The sequence below is a fragment of the Silurus aristotelis genome (genome assembly GCF_946808225.1).
Source record: "Silurus aristotelis genome assembly, chromosome: 9".
Taxonomy (NCBI): domain Eukaryota; kingdom Metazoa; phylum Chordata; class Actinopteri; order Siluriformes; family Siluridae; genus Silurus; species Silurus aristotelis.
Window position 1 is genome coordinate 4,136,774 of NC_139582.1, and position 14,768 is coordinate 4,151,541.

Genomic DNA, 14,768 nt, shown 5'->3' on the forward strand with positions numbered 1-14,768 from the left:
TGATCAGGGATTTGTAAGATGCAGAGGTGGTAAAAGTATACACATCCTTCACTTAAGTAAAAGTACAAATGCTCACGTTTTAAAATACTCTGGTAAAAGTTTAAGTACTGACTACACTATTTTACTCAAGTTAAAGTAAAGACGTTTGGGCTCTGACATGTACTTAAGTTAAAAGTAGCCATTACTACTACCTGTTTAAGTGTCACGCTGGTAATTGGACCTCATGTCAAATTAATATTAGGGCTGTCAATCTATGAAAATATTTAATCACAATCAATCACGTGTGCCTTAAATAAATTCTTTTAAAAAAGTTTTAATACTCTAAACATAAGGAAAAAGATTGTGATCAGAGGCCAGTTCCTGGGCGACAGTGGTGATCAGAAAAGTGTTAGGAGGAAGCAATGGTAATCAGACTTTAGTCAGGGGAAACAGTAGTGGTCAGGAATTGGTCAGGGAAAACAGTAGTGATCAGGAATTGGTCAGGGAAAACAGTAGTGATCAGAAATTGGTCAGGCGAAACAGTACTGATCAGAAACTGGTCAGTGGAAACAGTAGTAATCATTAATTAGTCAGGGAAAACAGTAGTAATCAGGAATTGGTCAGGGAAAACAGTAGTAATCAGGAATTGGTCAGGGGACATGGCTGGGAAATAATGGCACAACGAAAATTGTTCAAATTCCTCCCATTTCGGAGGGAATTTCTCCCCACGAATAGGGGATTTCCCGGAACTTGGCAACACATTCATCTCGCGGCATTGGCTCTCGTGACGTTTGGATTCCGGAAGAGGTAGTGACTCACGAGCTCAGACGTTGCTAGCAAAGGTAAGCTGCTGAAATACTTTAGAAAGGAAATTTTGACAGAAAACTTGTGCGAATTAATAATAATTGGCGAATGGGTAATAATATATGAAGATTTATACAAATATCTAGCTTAAAAAAGCAGAATTGTAAAATAATAATAATAATAAGTAGAGTAAGCTAGGTTAGCTGGCTAGTTCCATAGTTAGCAAGCTAGACTAGCGAAACTGAAGTTAATCCAGTTAGCGTTAGTTAACTAAACTTTGTTTTATACTCAAAATATAATTTGTTCAAATATCTGCCCTACTTTTGAATAATGTATTATGTATTATATGAGTTTAAGTTGCTAGTTGGGAAATGTTAAGCCGAAGAAAGCAAAGTTTCAAAAAAGTTGGTACCCTGCACCAGCCACAGCCCCGCCAGTGATCTGTTTTTGGGTATGTGCACCAATAAGTGTGTGTCTGGTTGTGCAAATGTGTGTGTTTTCTTTATCTTTATCATAACCGAGGTCCTGCATCAGATAACCTTCTAAAAATTTTATTCACTCATCTATTTACTATTTCTTTCACTCAGTAATGGTCTCCTATCAGGGTTTGCCCATGATACTATAATTCTCTTATCATTTGGGTTTGGCTCTGGGTTTCTCCTGGAATCTGGTCGATGATGCAACAAGTTGATTTGCATAATATATATATATATATATTTTCATCACTGCCTGTGAAATACCAAATTAGAGTACAAGAGAGCATCAGTTAGAATCTAAAAACAAGAGAATAAAGATTTTTTTAGAATAGTGTATAATAGAGGAGTTTTGTTTTCTTTTTTGGGGGGGGGGGGGGATAAAAAGGCATTGTTTGTCGTGCCGACGTAAAGTTGTATGCATTTGGAAATGGTATACTTGCTATTAGAAACGCAGACTGTGGGAGTGAAAAGAATGCAAGGAAGTAAAAGGAATGCGGAGAAGAATGTGGAAGGATGGTCATTGAATAGGAGTGGTGATTAGTGATTGGTCAGGAGGAAAGTGGTGTTTATTTATTGGTCGAGGTAACAATGTTTATTATTGATTGGTCACGGGGGACATTAGTGATCTAGGAATGGTCATGGGGAAACAGCATAGATTGTTTGGTCAGAATGTAGAAGTGGTGATCATGGTTTGGTCATGGGTGTAGTAGTAGTGATTAAGCATTAGTCGATGGGAAACAGTAGTAATTAGTGATTGGTCAGGTTGAAGTAGTGGTAATTAAGGATTGGTCTTAGGGGAAACAGTATTGATTAGATATTGGTCAAGAGAAGGCATTATGGTGATTATGAATTGGTCTGGAGGAACAGTGGTTATTAAGTATTGGTCCCTGGGAATGATTGGTGATTAGGGATTGGTCAGGAGGAAGTAGTGGTGATCATCAGTAGGCCAGGGATTGGCCAGGGGTTAACAGTGGTGATTAAAGATTGGTCAGAGGTAACTGTAGTGATCAGGGATTCTGTTTTCAGAATAAATTGAAAGAGCGAGTGGTACTGAGCCAAACAAGGGTAGGTAGAGGTAGAAATGTGACGTGTAAAATAAATAAATAAATAAAAAAGGCAGAAGGGTTAGATTATATTTCTCATCCACTGCTGATTGAAAGCGGTGTAGTCTTCATCCTTTTGACAGCTTTTCAATCACAATGGATTTGTTGACTGTAAGTTTTTGGGTGGCATCTCTCTCGAGAGAGTGTAGTCCTATATAATATTGTATATTTTCAATTATTTTACTAACTTTCTTCTTATGTATGTAAGATAACGTTTGATGCCTAATGCCGAAAAGCTCCAACACATCATTAACTGTACATATTCCTCTTCTCATTTCCTTTCCTGTTATTATTTATATAGATGGCGTGTGGAGACATGCACAAGTCAAACCCAGATGAGTATCCATACTCCAGATGTATGGCTGAAATGGAGAAAGAAAGGGAGTCGTATCTAAGCCCTACAGAAAACCCATCCACACTTTGTGTCTTATCGGGACTCCAATCAGAACAGCAAGGCTATGATGTTGAGTTTGACCCCCCACTAGAGAGCAAATATGAGTGTCCCATCTGCCTAATGGGTCTAAGGTCAGCTGTTCAGACACCATGTGGCCATCGCTTCTGCAACAGCTGTATTAAAAAATCCATCAGGTGATCTCTTTTTTTGTTGCTGTTGTCTTGTGTGTGTGTGTATATGTATGTGTGTATATGTATATGTGTGTGTGTGTATGTGTATGTGTGTATATATATATATATATATATATATATATATATATATATATATATATATATATATATATATAAAATAAATATATATATATATATATATATATATATATATATATATATATATATATATATATATATATATATATAAAATCTCGTACACATACACAGTGGAACCTTGACACTCGCAACCTCTATAGTTTGACTTTTTGATTTGGAACTGGACTGAGAGTAACTCGCCAGTAGTTCGCGAGAAGTCGCAAATGGCTCAAAAGTCCTGAGTAAGATTTCAAAACAAAGTTTGTAGGAATAAATTATATAAAAATGTTTGAAAAACTATTTATTATTGTATTATTCATTTAAAGTAGTAAATAAAATATTAATTTTTATTATTTTTGTTGATTTTACACTACAGTACATGTACAATTACCTTGTCGGAACACACATCCTGTGGATCGTGGAAATATGTTCATTTGTTTTAGAATGGTATAATTTTTTTGCAGAGAAACATTTAAGGATATTGCTAAAATTACTAAAATTGGGTTAAAAACTGTCAAACGCATTATTAAAAACTGGAAGGACAGTGGGGAATCATCATTATCCTCATGAAAGAAATCTTGAATGATCACTTAAACGTTTGGTGAAATCACTTTGTAAAAAAACAACAGTAGAACTCACGGCTCTGTTTAATAGTGAAAGTAAGAGCATTTCCACACACAGTGCGAAGGGAACTCAAGATATTAAACATTAAGCATGAAGCATAAATGGAAGACGGTCAAGTGGTCTGATGAGTCCAGATTTACTCTGTTCCAGAGTGATAAGAGCTTCAGGGTAAGAAGAGAGGCGGATGAAATGATGCACCAATCATGTCTAGTGCCTACCGTACAAGCCTGTATGCACAGTGCTATGATCTGGGGTTGCTGCAGTTGGTCAGGTCTCGGTTCAGCAACGTTATGTGCCCTAAGAATGAGGTCAGCTGACTAACTGAAAATACTGAATGATCAGGTTATTTCATCAATGTATTTTTGTCTTTCCTGATGGCACAGTTTTCAATTCACAGTTTGGTTTGTACCTTGGTTTTTAAGTCACGGTTTAGTTCAATTTTGTTAGTTAGGAGAAGAAATAAAAACAATTTTAAATAAAATGCCTGTTTGGTTTGAATGATATATAAAATAAAATTGTATTATATTTTATAAAATAAAATATACAAATAAAATACATTAAATGATTACAATATACTTATTGTTATATTGATTAAATTGACTAATCAAATAAACTGGCACAAATTATATTGATTATATATAATTAAATGAATGATACAATTTCATTAAATAGTTTACATTTGTTAGACCTAATTTGTGTGTGTGTGTGTGTGTGTTTTACATTTAATATTACATTTTCTAATGATATGATCTACTTAACTGTTCTATTTATTTCAGCATACTTTAACAAACGTCTATTTATTCCTTCCATCCTTTATTCATTCACACCCTCAATGAGCGGAATTGTCAGGATTTTTTCCTTTTAAGTAAAACTCATAAATGGAATCCATACTGCTATACTGATGTAAAAACAAACGCACTGCAAATCCTATTTCCGGTACGGAGCGAGTAGCCAAAGTGAAACTGCGCTAACTCTAGTTTCTTTTTATACCCCTGGCATAATAATAATAATAATGGTGATAATAATAATGATGATGATGATGATAATATTAATAATATTAATAATAAGGAAAAAGTGACACTATTTTGAAGTGCAAGGCGGAGATAAAAAAAAAAAAAAAGGGGTCCCCCACTTAATACAAACAGATTTTAATCATGTTCTGCCTGTAAAAACGATTGCATTCCTTATCATGTGCACCAAACTGAAAGCCCTGTACCAAAACGGTTTAATACAGATGTGTGTACCGTTACACATATATAATCTTCCCAGGTGAGAATCAGTAAAACTCAACAAAACTATTGTAGAACTTGTTTGTCTTTCTGACAGGGACACAGGGCAGAAATGTCCAGTTGACAATGAAGTACTGACAGAAGACCAGCTTTTTCCAGATAACTTTGCCAAGAGGGAAATCCTGTCTCTGACTGTGCGCTGCCGCAATGACGGCTGTAGTGAGAAAATGGAGCTCAGACACTTTGAGGTAAATGTCATTTAAATATGGTAAACATTCCAGCTTGATTACATTCATATATATATATATATATATATATATATATATATATATATATATATATATATATATATATATATATTCTATTCTATTCTATTCTATTCTATTATTTATACACACGTTTTTTTTATTAGATTTTTTTTATTAACTAAGGCATGTTTTTCCTCCGCAGAATCACTTGATCACCTGCGAATTTGCCACAATACCTTGCTGCCAGTGTATGGACCTTGTAAGGAAGAATAGTATCGAGAAACATATGAGCCAGGACTGTTTACAGCGCCTGATCACATGCCCTGACTGTGCAGAGAGTATCATCTTTGATAACAAAAAAGTAGGAGGTTACCCACGTAAAGGACTTTTCCTTTAGATTTAAAACCAACTCTTGAAGCGTTTTCATGCGCTTAAGTATACGAGAGAGACAAAGATTGAGCATTCACAGATTCCTCCCTTTAGTTGTCTTTGTTTTTTTTGCATGGTTAAGTTTTACACTCTGAAGGCTGGACACCAGTATGAAATGTTTATTTGATCATTACACTTGGTATTTATTTTACAGCCTAATCAGATATGTTTTAAAATCCGGTGTCAGCAAAAGAGGAAGCAAAGCCAAAAAAAGTTTAATTTTATGCAGTGTATATATTGTTTACACTGACACTGGGGACAGCCACTTGTCCACACTTTAGTACAGCACGTGCTGTTAGCAGTGTAGAATCAAGATAAGTGCTAAAAATGTCTCGTGACGTGTCGAAACCAAAACATTTTTTAAAACACCAGAATGAGGTTCACCTCTGGCCTGAGGGTATTTTGTGGTATAAGCCACCACTTTCCTGTCATACTCACACATGACTCAAATTAATGCTGTAAATTAGCAATATAGGCTAGAAAAATGTGTGCCAAACTAAATAACTTCATATTCTAAGCTGGTATTACAGAGTAATAATTAATTACATCAACCTGACTTTAAATTATGTTTCGTGCAAGAATTATTTGGTATAGAGTGAGAGTATGAAGTTAAGTTAGGTGTAAAGACTACTGCGAGGAAAAAAATAAAGGATTTCTACCATGTGGTTAATGTTAAGGTCTTTTCTGCAGTTTCATGAGCAGATGTGTCCCTTTGTAAATACGGTGTGCGAGTACTGTAACATGGATTTCATTCGTGGCCAGGTGAGTGGTGCAAATGGACATCTTTTCCTAACCATTGAATATAGATCGGTGTAATCTGTTTATTAAGTGGAGCATATCTGTTTCTTTCAGTTGTCTTCACACTGTGCCACGGACTGCTTGAAAGCTCCTGTTGCCTGCACTTTCAGCGTATTTGGTTGTCAAGAAAAGGTAAAGCTATGCTGCAAAGATGAGGCTTCACACTTATTACTCATTTATTTCACTTTGGAAGAAAGAATGCACTATATGGGCAAAAGTATTGGGACACGTGACCTTTCCTGCTGTATGTGGTTCTTCTCTAAACTGTTACCACAAAGCTGGAGGCACACAGTTGTATAGTGGATTGTATTGTATCTTTGGATGAGGTATCATATAATTTTGCGTTTACTTTGCAACCCAAGCCTGTTCCAGCATGGCAATGCACAAAGCAAGCTCCATTAAGATATGGTTTACATAATTTGGAGAGGAAGATCTTGACTCTGCTATAGAGCTCTGATCTCAACCTTACTGGATAAATTGAACCACTGACTGCACCCCAGGCCTCCACACCTTCATCAGTAGCTGACTTTACTAACAGCCTTGTGGCTCATGAACACAAGATGTCCACAAGCACACTCCAAAATCTAGTGGAACATCTTCCCAGAAGGGTGGAGGGAATTATAAAAGAGCAAATTGGGACTAAATGTGGAATGCGACGCTCAAAAAGCACGTACCAAACTTACCCCAAGGTGTCTGCAAACTTTTGCCAATATAGTGTATATCAAATAGACTCGTGAAAGGATTCTTAATAAGACCCTGTATTCAGTTTCATTATATTTGTATAGTGCTTTTATCAATTTCACGAAGAATTTCACAAAATAATTGACTCATTTTGCCTTAGATGCCGAGAAATGACCTGGCCCTACACATGCAGGAGTTCACCCAGATGCACATGCGCTTCATGGCCGACATCCTGAGGAACCAGACTATGAATGGCCCTCTCCCTGTTTCAAACTGCAGCCCTTCGTGTTCGCCTTTGGTCGAGCATGGTGCCAATGCCAGAGCGAGTGAGCCATGCCAGTGCAACCAGGACATGCAGCAGCTACGTGAGACTGTCGTGGAACTCGAAAGCCGGCTTGTGCGCCAAGACCACCAAATACGGGAGCTGAGCATCCGCAATGATACGCAGCATACACAGGTCACGGAGCTACGCAAGAAGCTGGCATCGCTGGAAGAGAAAGTGCATGAGCTTGAAGCTCAGCAGTACCAAGGTGACTATGTTTGGAGGATAGAGGGATTTTCAGCTCACCTGCACCAACAAGAAGCTGGACAACCAGTTGTGCTCCATAGCCCACCTTTCTACACTGGGAGACCAGGCTATAAGCTGTGTCTGCGACTGCACCTGCAGACACCGAGTGCGCCACGTTGCTCTAACTACATCTCGTTGTTCGTACATACGATGCAGGGTGAGTTTGACAGCCAGCTCCCGTGGCCCCTGCAGGGTACCATCCGTCTGCTAATTCTGGACCAGGCAGAATCCCAACACCACGTTGAAATAATGGAGACCAAACCAGACCTGCAAGCTTTCCAAAGGCCCACAGTGCAGCGCAACCCAAAAGGCTTTGGCTACGTCACCTTCATGCAGCTGCAGGCACTGCGTCAACGAGGCTTTGTCAGGGACGACGTGTTGCTGGTGCGATGCGAGGTCAATCCACGCTTTGACAGCAGCCTCAGGAGAGAGGGAATGCAACCTCGAGGACCTGACCCATCCCTCTAAGCTCGTCATTTTGTTACCGCGTCACAAGTTCTCAGAGACACACCCTAATAGTACATTTATTTGTTAGTTTGTTTCAAGAGATTATTTTTACAGTACAGTACATTTACATGTAAGACTTTTGAAGCAGTGAGCTGTAAGGATTTTGGAATTGCTGTTAAAATGGGGCACCATCAACTCAGTAAATGAAAGAAATAAGAAATCCTGAGAGCAGCTCTTTTTGGTGTACTCTCAAAATTGCTTTCTGTTAGTTTTTGTATTTTATATATAATTTTCAGCACAAATCAAGATTGATTGATTGATAAAGGGGTGTGTGTGTGTGTGTGTGTGTGTGTGTGTGTGTGTGTGTGTGTGTGTGTGTGTGTGTGTGTGTGTGTGTGTGTGTGTGTGTGTGTGTGTGTGTGTGTGTGTGTGTGTGTGTGTGTGTGTGTGTGTGTGTGTAAGAGAGAAACTAACATCTATACATAGTTCTACCTTAAATGCACTGATGATTAAGTTCCTAAAATCCCCCTCACTGAATCATAGTGACTGTGCTGACTTAATTTCATATCCGACATACTTCTATTTAAAAAATATATATATTTTCACTCAACAAATGAGAAATGAAAGGTAGTCCCTGATTTATGATTGAGATGTTTCCTGATGAACTTAAAAATATCGTAAGCCGAGACATGGCCTATACTACTCAGGATTATAGTGCTGATCAGTATGGGGTAGTACACTGTAATTAATAATTTAACAAATTCCAGTATATAATTTACAAAAACAGCAATTTACAGTAAAGTAATGTTTAATCTTTGCTGTTTATGTGGCAGTGGGCGCATGTTCAAATGCTAGCCTCTGTTTCAGTGTTCCAAATTGGGCTTGGAAACACCAAAAACACAGAAAAAATACACACTCAAACACAGAGACAAATAAACTCTGTCGAGCTAGCAAGGCATCTCAAAAGGAGGTTGATGCGTACGTCCTGGCAGAGTCCCAATGCAATTTTAATACTTTTTATCGCTATAATCATCGTAAAATCTACAAATCGTACGTCGAACCAACTTGGGGACTACATGTTTAGAAGGGCATTATATAAATTTGGTGACTTTTCCAACAAAAAAAACAAAAACAATTAGCGATATGATGAACCATGTTAAGTTAAAGTTTTTTTTTTACCGAATTGTATTTTAAGGTATTTGGAATTGTTGAATATGTGTAATTGTATCTAGTTTCAAGAATCGACCCACTGTTCATATGCCAGATATTGAAATGTCACCATTTCAATGTTTTATTTTCATATTATTGATTGATTTGATTTTGTGTGGCTAGAATACTGAAAGCATTTTAAAACATAAAAAATAAATGTTCAGGATACATCTCACTTCTTATTCGTTCTTTTCCTGAATGGTGATGTTTTTAGTTTGAAAAATAAGAATGTTCAGCATTGTCTCAACAACTTTGGCTTTTAAATGTGCGACTGATCTGATCCATTTTACAGGCATCTTCTATCTCAGAATGCATTCTACTTGTAACAGTGAGAAGCTGCCTGTCAGAGATGACTGATCTGCCTTTGGATTCAGGGTAACGCCGTAGGCCTCTCTCCACAAGCTCCTCTCCCTCATGCTCTGGTAAAGAAGTCAAAAGGGACACCTCTGAAATATGCTGTGTGATCCTTATCTCGGGTTGAATTAGGCGTTTACTTTGCTTCATTTCGGTTTCATAGCCTGGCAGAGGAAGAGCGAAAGGTGCAATTTAGTTAGCAAGGTTTTAAAATGTGAAAATGCTGACTCTAGCATCATTTTGATACCACTTGATACTGATTAGAAATATACAGTGTGTGTGTGTGTGTGTGTGTGTGTTTATATATGTATGTACAGTACAGACCAAAAGTTTGGACACACCTTCTCATTCAAAGAGTTTTCTTTATTTTCATGACCATGAAAATTGTAGAGTCACACTGAAGGCATCAAGGGCTATTTGACCAAGAAGGAGAGTGATGGGGTGCTGCGCCAGATGACCTGGCCTCCACAATCACCGGACCTGAACCCAATTGAGATGGTTTAGGGGTGAGCTGGACCGCAGAGTGAAGGCAAAAGGGCCAACAAGTGCCAAGCATCTTTCGGGGAATTCCTTCAAGACTGTTGGAAGACCATTTCAGGTGACTACCTCTTGAAGCTCATCAAGAGAATGCCAAGAGTGTGCAAAGCAGTAATCAAAGCAAAAGGTGGCTACTTTGAAGAACCTACAATATGACATTTTTCAGTTGTTTCACACTTTTTTGTTATGTATATAATTCCACATGTTAATTCATAGTTTTGATGCCTTCAGTGTGAATCTACAATTTTCATAGTCATGAAAATAAAGAAAACTCTGAATGCGGAGGTGTGTCCAAACTTTTGGTCTGTACTGTGTATAATATATATATATATTACAGTGAGGAAAATAAGTATTTGAACACCCTGCTATTTTGCAAGTTCTCCCACTTAGAAATCATGGAGGGGTCTGAAATTGTCATCGTAGGTGCATGTCCACTGTGAGAGACATAATCTAAAAAAAAAAATCCAGAAATCACAATATATGATTTTTAAACTATTTATTTGTATGATACAGCTGCAAATAAGTATTTGAACACCTGAGAAAGTCAATGTTAATATTTGTTTGATTGCAATTACAGAGGTCAAACGTTTCCTGAAGTTTTTCACCAGGTTTGCACACACTGCAGGAGGGATTTTGGCCCACTCCTCCACACAGATCTTCTGTAGATCAGTCAGGTTTCTGGCCTGTCGCTGAGAAACACAGAGTTTGAGCTCCCTCCAAAGATTCTCTACTGGGTTTAGGTCTGGAGACTGGCTAGGCCACGCCAGAACCTTGATATGCTTCTTACAGAGCCACTCCTTGGTTATCCTGGCTGTGTGCTTCTGGTCATTGTCATGTTGGAAGACCCAGCCTCGACCCATCTTCAATGCTCTAACTGAGGGAAGGAGGTCGTTCCCCAAAATCTCGCAATACATGGCCCCGGTCATCCTCTCCTTAATACAGTGCAGTCGCCCTCAGAAAAACACCCCCAAAGCATGATGCTACCACCCCCATGCTTCACAGTAGGGATGGTGTTCTTGGGATGGTACTCATCATTCTTCTTCCTCCAAACATGTTAAGTGGAATTATGACCCAAAAGGTCTATTTTGGTCTCATCTGACCACATGACTTTCTCCCATGACTCCTCTGGATCATCCAAATGGTCATTGGCAAACTTAAGTCGGCCTGGACATGTGCTGGTTTAAGCAGGGGAACCTTCCGTGCCATGCATGATTTCAAACCATGACGTCTTGGTGTATTACCAACAGTAACCTTGGAAACGGTGGTCCCAGCTCTTTTCAGGTCATTGACCAGCTCCTCCCGTGTAGTTCTGGGCTGATTTCTCACCTTCCTTAGGATCATTGAGACCCCACGAGGTGAGATCTTGCATGGAGCCCCAGTCCGAGGGAGATTGACAGTCATGTTTAGCTTCTTCCATTTTCTAATGATTGCTCCAACAGTGGACCTTTTTTCACCAAGCTGCTTGGCAATTTCCCCGTAGCCCTTTCCAGCCTTGTGGAGGTGTACAATTTTGTCTCTAGTGTCTTTGGACAGCTCTTTGGTCTTGGCCATGTTAGTAGTTGGATTCTTACTGATTGTATGGGGTGGACAGGTGTCTTTATGCAGCTAACGACCTCAAACAGGTGCATCTAATTTAGGATAATAAATGTAGTGGAGGTGGACATTTTAAAGGCAGACTAACAGGTCTTTGAGGGTCAGAATTCTAGCTGATAGACAGGTGTTCAAATACTTATTTGCAGCTGTATCATACAAATAAATAGTTTAAAAATCATATATTGTGATTTCTGGATTTTTTTTTTTTTTTTATTGTCTCTCACAGTGGACATGCACCTACGATGACAATTTCAGACCCCTCCATGATTTCTAAGTGGGAGAACTTGCAAAAAAAGCAGGGTGTTCAAATACTTATTTTCCTCACTGTATATATATATATATATATATATATATATATATCACAGACACACACACAGTATGTTACTTTTGTGTGTGAAGTTCCATAGATAGGGAGAATCCAACATTTTCTCAAGTCGAAAATATTCCATTGAGGGACCTCTGGGCTCATGGACTCCCTGGGCATAAACAAAGCAAATACAAGAACACTCGATAAAGATGTGTGCGTGTTTGTCCATGTTCTGTGTTTTTGTGGAAAAGGCGCCTGCAGGACAAACAGCATCTGTCTGATAGATGTGGGGAGCAGAGAAAGGTTGGTAGGGATCAGTTCCTCCAGTGGAAGCCTCATCAAGACACGATCCCTGAAGGCAAGCAGGGCCATCTGCTTTACTGTAAATTTGTGACCTAGGGCCAAGCCATAACAAAAAACAGGAAAGATAAACTGGACAGTTGGTTCAGGGTTTATGCTTTTAGCCCAAATTTCTTGTGTGGTTTGTGATATGCTCGATGTCAAATATACCTGTAGTGGATAAAAAAATGGCTTGCAGCATGGGCAGAATTTCAGAGAAAAATCTTATCCAGACATTACCCCAAAAAAAATAGCTGCCCCTCTCCTGGAAACAAATAAATTGTTCATTTACGTATATGTATTCCATTTGTACTAAGCTGCCATGTACGGACCGTACGGACCTGTCAGTGTTTATTTTCTTACCTTTATAAAGTGGAACCTCTTCCAAAATAGACTCAAGACCTTTATTTAGAAGCTGCTTCTACCAGAAGAAAAAAAAAGAATGAAAGTCAAACAAATCCTCACATTAAAAATTAATAGCCTTTTTCTTTAGGGTTCTTGCTGAAACCAGACTTCAACCAATTCCTGAATTAAAGTGCAAGAATGAATCAACAACATATCAAGAAAATTAGTTTTTGCAAGGTTTTTGCTTCCTGTTAGAGCCACAGGGTGAGTTTATCTGAAAATCTGATTTATCATCAATACTATCTTTTAATAAAATGTAAAATGTGCAGCAAAATATCTACTGAGATTTATATGTCGTGTGTGTGTGTATGTGTGTGTGTGTGTGTGTGTGTGTGTGTGTGTGTGTGTGTGTGTGTGTGTGTGTAATATACTTGTTAAAGTATAGCCCTAACCCATTTTTTTCCTCCATAAGCAAAAAACACAACCTTTTATGGTGTTTATGCTCGAGCAGATCATATATAGTACCTGGAAATACTCTTCAATGAATGAACCCATTTCTGTTTTTAAAAGCCACCTGTCTAAATAAAGGGAATGGATTTGAGATTGATCATGTTCTTTCAGCTTTTTTGCATCACCAAATATGAAATATGAATTATTGCTTTTCATACAAATCCCTACTTATTACATATATGTTCTTTTCGTATCGTTTAACGCTTATACATGGCTTGTCACAATCTCTCTCTCTCTCTCTCTCTCTCTCTCTCTCTCTCTATCTATCTATCTATCTATCTATCTATCTATCTATCTATCTATCTATCTATCTATCTATCTATCTATCTATCTATCTATATACGTACCTAATTCTCTCATTTAAGAAGTACAGCACATTCATTTGCAGCCCTTCGCCTCGAAACACCTTATTGACTGCAGAATAAATACTAAAACAAATTAGGCATAAGGTGTGTACATTTATTGCTAGTTAATAATAAGAAAAAAAACGGAATAATTTGACTTTTGCAGGTCTAGTGATCCTATTTAGTTTTAAAGGTGAGGTCTGTACCTGTTCATATCATTGACACTGAAGTTAGACTGCGCTTGAGGTAATGCCTGTACAGTCATGGTGCTCGAGCTCAGCACTCGCTGCTGACTCAGGCTCATTTTGCTTTGCTTTAACCCACCAACAAAGAAAGATCCTTCCTATCATATCGTATTTATTCTGCTAAAATGTGAACATATGCTCCATTTGGAATCAGTGTCCCATTTGATTATATCTGAATATTAATTTGAAGCTATTGGAAGTTGTAAAAGGTGACTGATTTTTAGAGCTTGTGAAAGTGGCCAGGTGGGAAGGCTGCACTTCCTGTGGTGTACTAACTTCCTGTTACCAATACTGCCTAGTGTGCATACGTGTTTACTGATTAACACAAAAAAATGCACCACTCAGCCCTGAGGATGTTTCAGCTGAGTGACAGGGACGTCGAATACATCTTAAGGTGATACGTTAGGAGAAACCTGGTGCAATTAACTGTGTTGAAAATATAACTGATAAAAAATTTAACCCATTTTATTAACAACTAATCCCCAGTTAACTTCTTGTCTACAGTCTATTCACCTTGCAGTTTATTTCACCTTCATTGTGCAGAATTGCAAATATATGTTGCCCCGATCTAAACCCCCTCCCCCACCCACCCAGACACGCCCTTTACTATAACATTTTTGTAATCTCATTTATACTTTAAACTCAGATTTAGACAGTGCTGGTTGGATTATGATAAATAGACTACATACCCAAGTAGAAACTATATAGGTAAATGTTATATCCAGACATTTTTTTCTTTTTGTATCTTCAAAGTCTTTACACTTAGAATTAACAAACTATTTCTTATGACCCAGAGAGTAATCGTTCAGCTGGTGACTTTCTCCAACAATGCTCTGAGCAAACTGCTAATGCTCTATTTTTTTGTTTGTTTTTTTCTGGTTATTTCCTTAGGTTATT

The 14,768-nt window shown here is 38.0% G+C and overlaps 2 protein-coding genes across 4 annotated transcripts; one reads left to right on the forward strand and one right to left on the reverse strand.

Annotated features, from left to right (window-relative positions):
- Window positions 1-367: 367 nt before the first annotated feature.
- Window positions 368-9,472, forward strand: traf6 (TNF receptor-associated factor 6). 3 transcript variants are annotated; one of them, XR_014534967.1, is made up of 9 exons: window positions 425-461; window positions 613-821; window positions 2,664-2,950; window positions 5,015-5,165; window positions 5,368-5,526; window positions 6,285-6,356; window positions 6,447-6,524; window positions 7,234-8,445; window positions 8,553-9,472. XR_014534967.1 is itself a non-coding variant. In XM_083549993.1 (7 exons), the coding sequence occupies exons 2-7, from the start codon at window positions 2,664-2,666 to the stop codon at window positions 8,107-8,109; spliced, it is 1,623 nt and encodes a 540-aa protein (XP_083406119.1). In that variant the 5' UTR covers window positions 602-821; the 3' UTR covers window positions 8,110-9,472. The 3 variants fall into 3 exon arrangements, 1 of the variants encoding a protein (XP_083406119.1); XR_014534966.1 differs by having other exon boundaries at window positions 368-821; XM_083549993.1 differs by lacking the exon at window positions 425-461 and having other exon boundaries at window positions 602-821; window positions 7,234-9,472.
- On the reverse strand, window positions 9,341-14,207 carry LOC310731588 (proline-rich protein 5-like). Its single transcript, XM_083551244.1, has 7 exons — window positions 13,833-14,207; window positions 13,630-13,710; window positions 13,298-13,346; window positions 12,741-12,848; window positions 12,599-12,692; window positions 12,167-12,483; window positions 9,341-9,843 (listed from the first exon to the last, which is right to left on the reverse strand). Exons 1-7 carry the CDS (start codon window positions 13,928-13,930, stop codon window positions 9,541-9,543), a joined length of 1,050 nt encoding a protein of 349 aa, XP_083407370.1. The 5' UTR covers window positions 13,931-14,207; the 3' UTR covers window positions 9,341-9,540.
- Window positions 14,208-14,768: the final 561 nt, after the last annotated feature.

Coding starts and splice junctions, on each gene's coding strand:
- LOC310731588 (XM_083551244.1), bottom strand. CDS start 13,930: ATGAGCCTGAGTCAGCAGCGAGTGCTGAGCTCGAGCACCATGACTGTA. Junction 12,849..13,297: donor TCATTGAAGAGTATTTCCAG/GTACTATATATG, acceptor TTCTTCTGGTAG/AAGCAGCTTCTAAATAAAGG. Junction 9,844..12,166: donor ATGGAACTTCACACACAAAA/GTAACATACTGT, acceptor CTTGCTAACTAA/ATTGCACCTTTCGCTCTTCC.
- traf6 (XM_083549993.1), top strand. CDS start 2,664: ATGGCGTGTGGAGACATGCACAAGTCAAACCCAGATGAGTATCCATAC. Junction 6,357..6,446: donor TGGATTTCATTCGTGGCCAG/GTGAGTGGTGCA, acceptor TGTTTCTTTCAG/TTGTCTTCACACTGTGCCAC. Junction 6,525..7,233: donor TATTTGGTTGTCAAGAAAAG/GTAAAGCTATGC, acceptor ATTTTGCCTTAG/ATGCCGAGAAATGACCTGGC.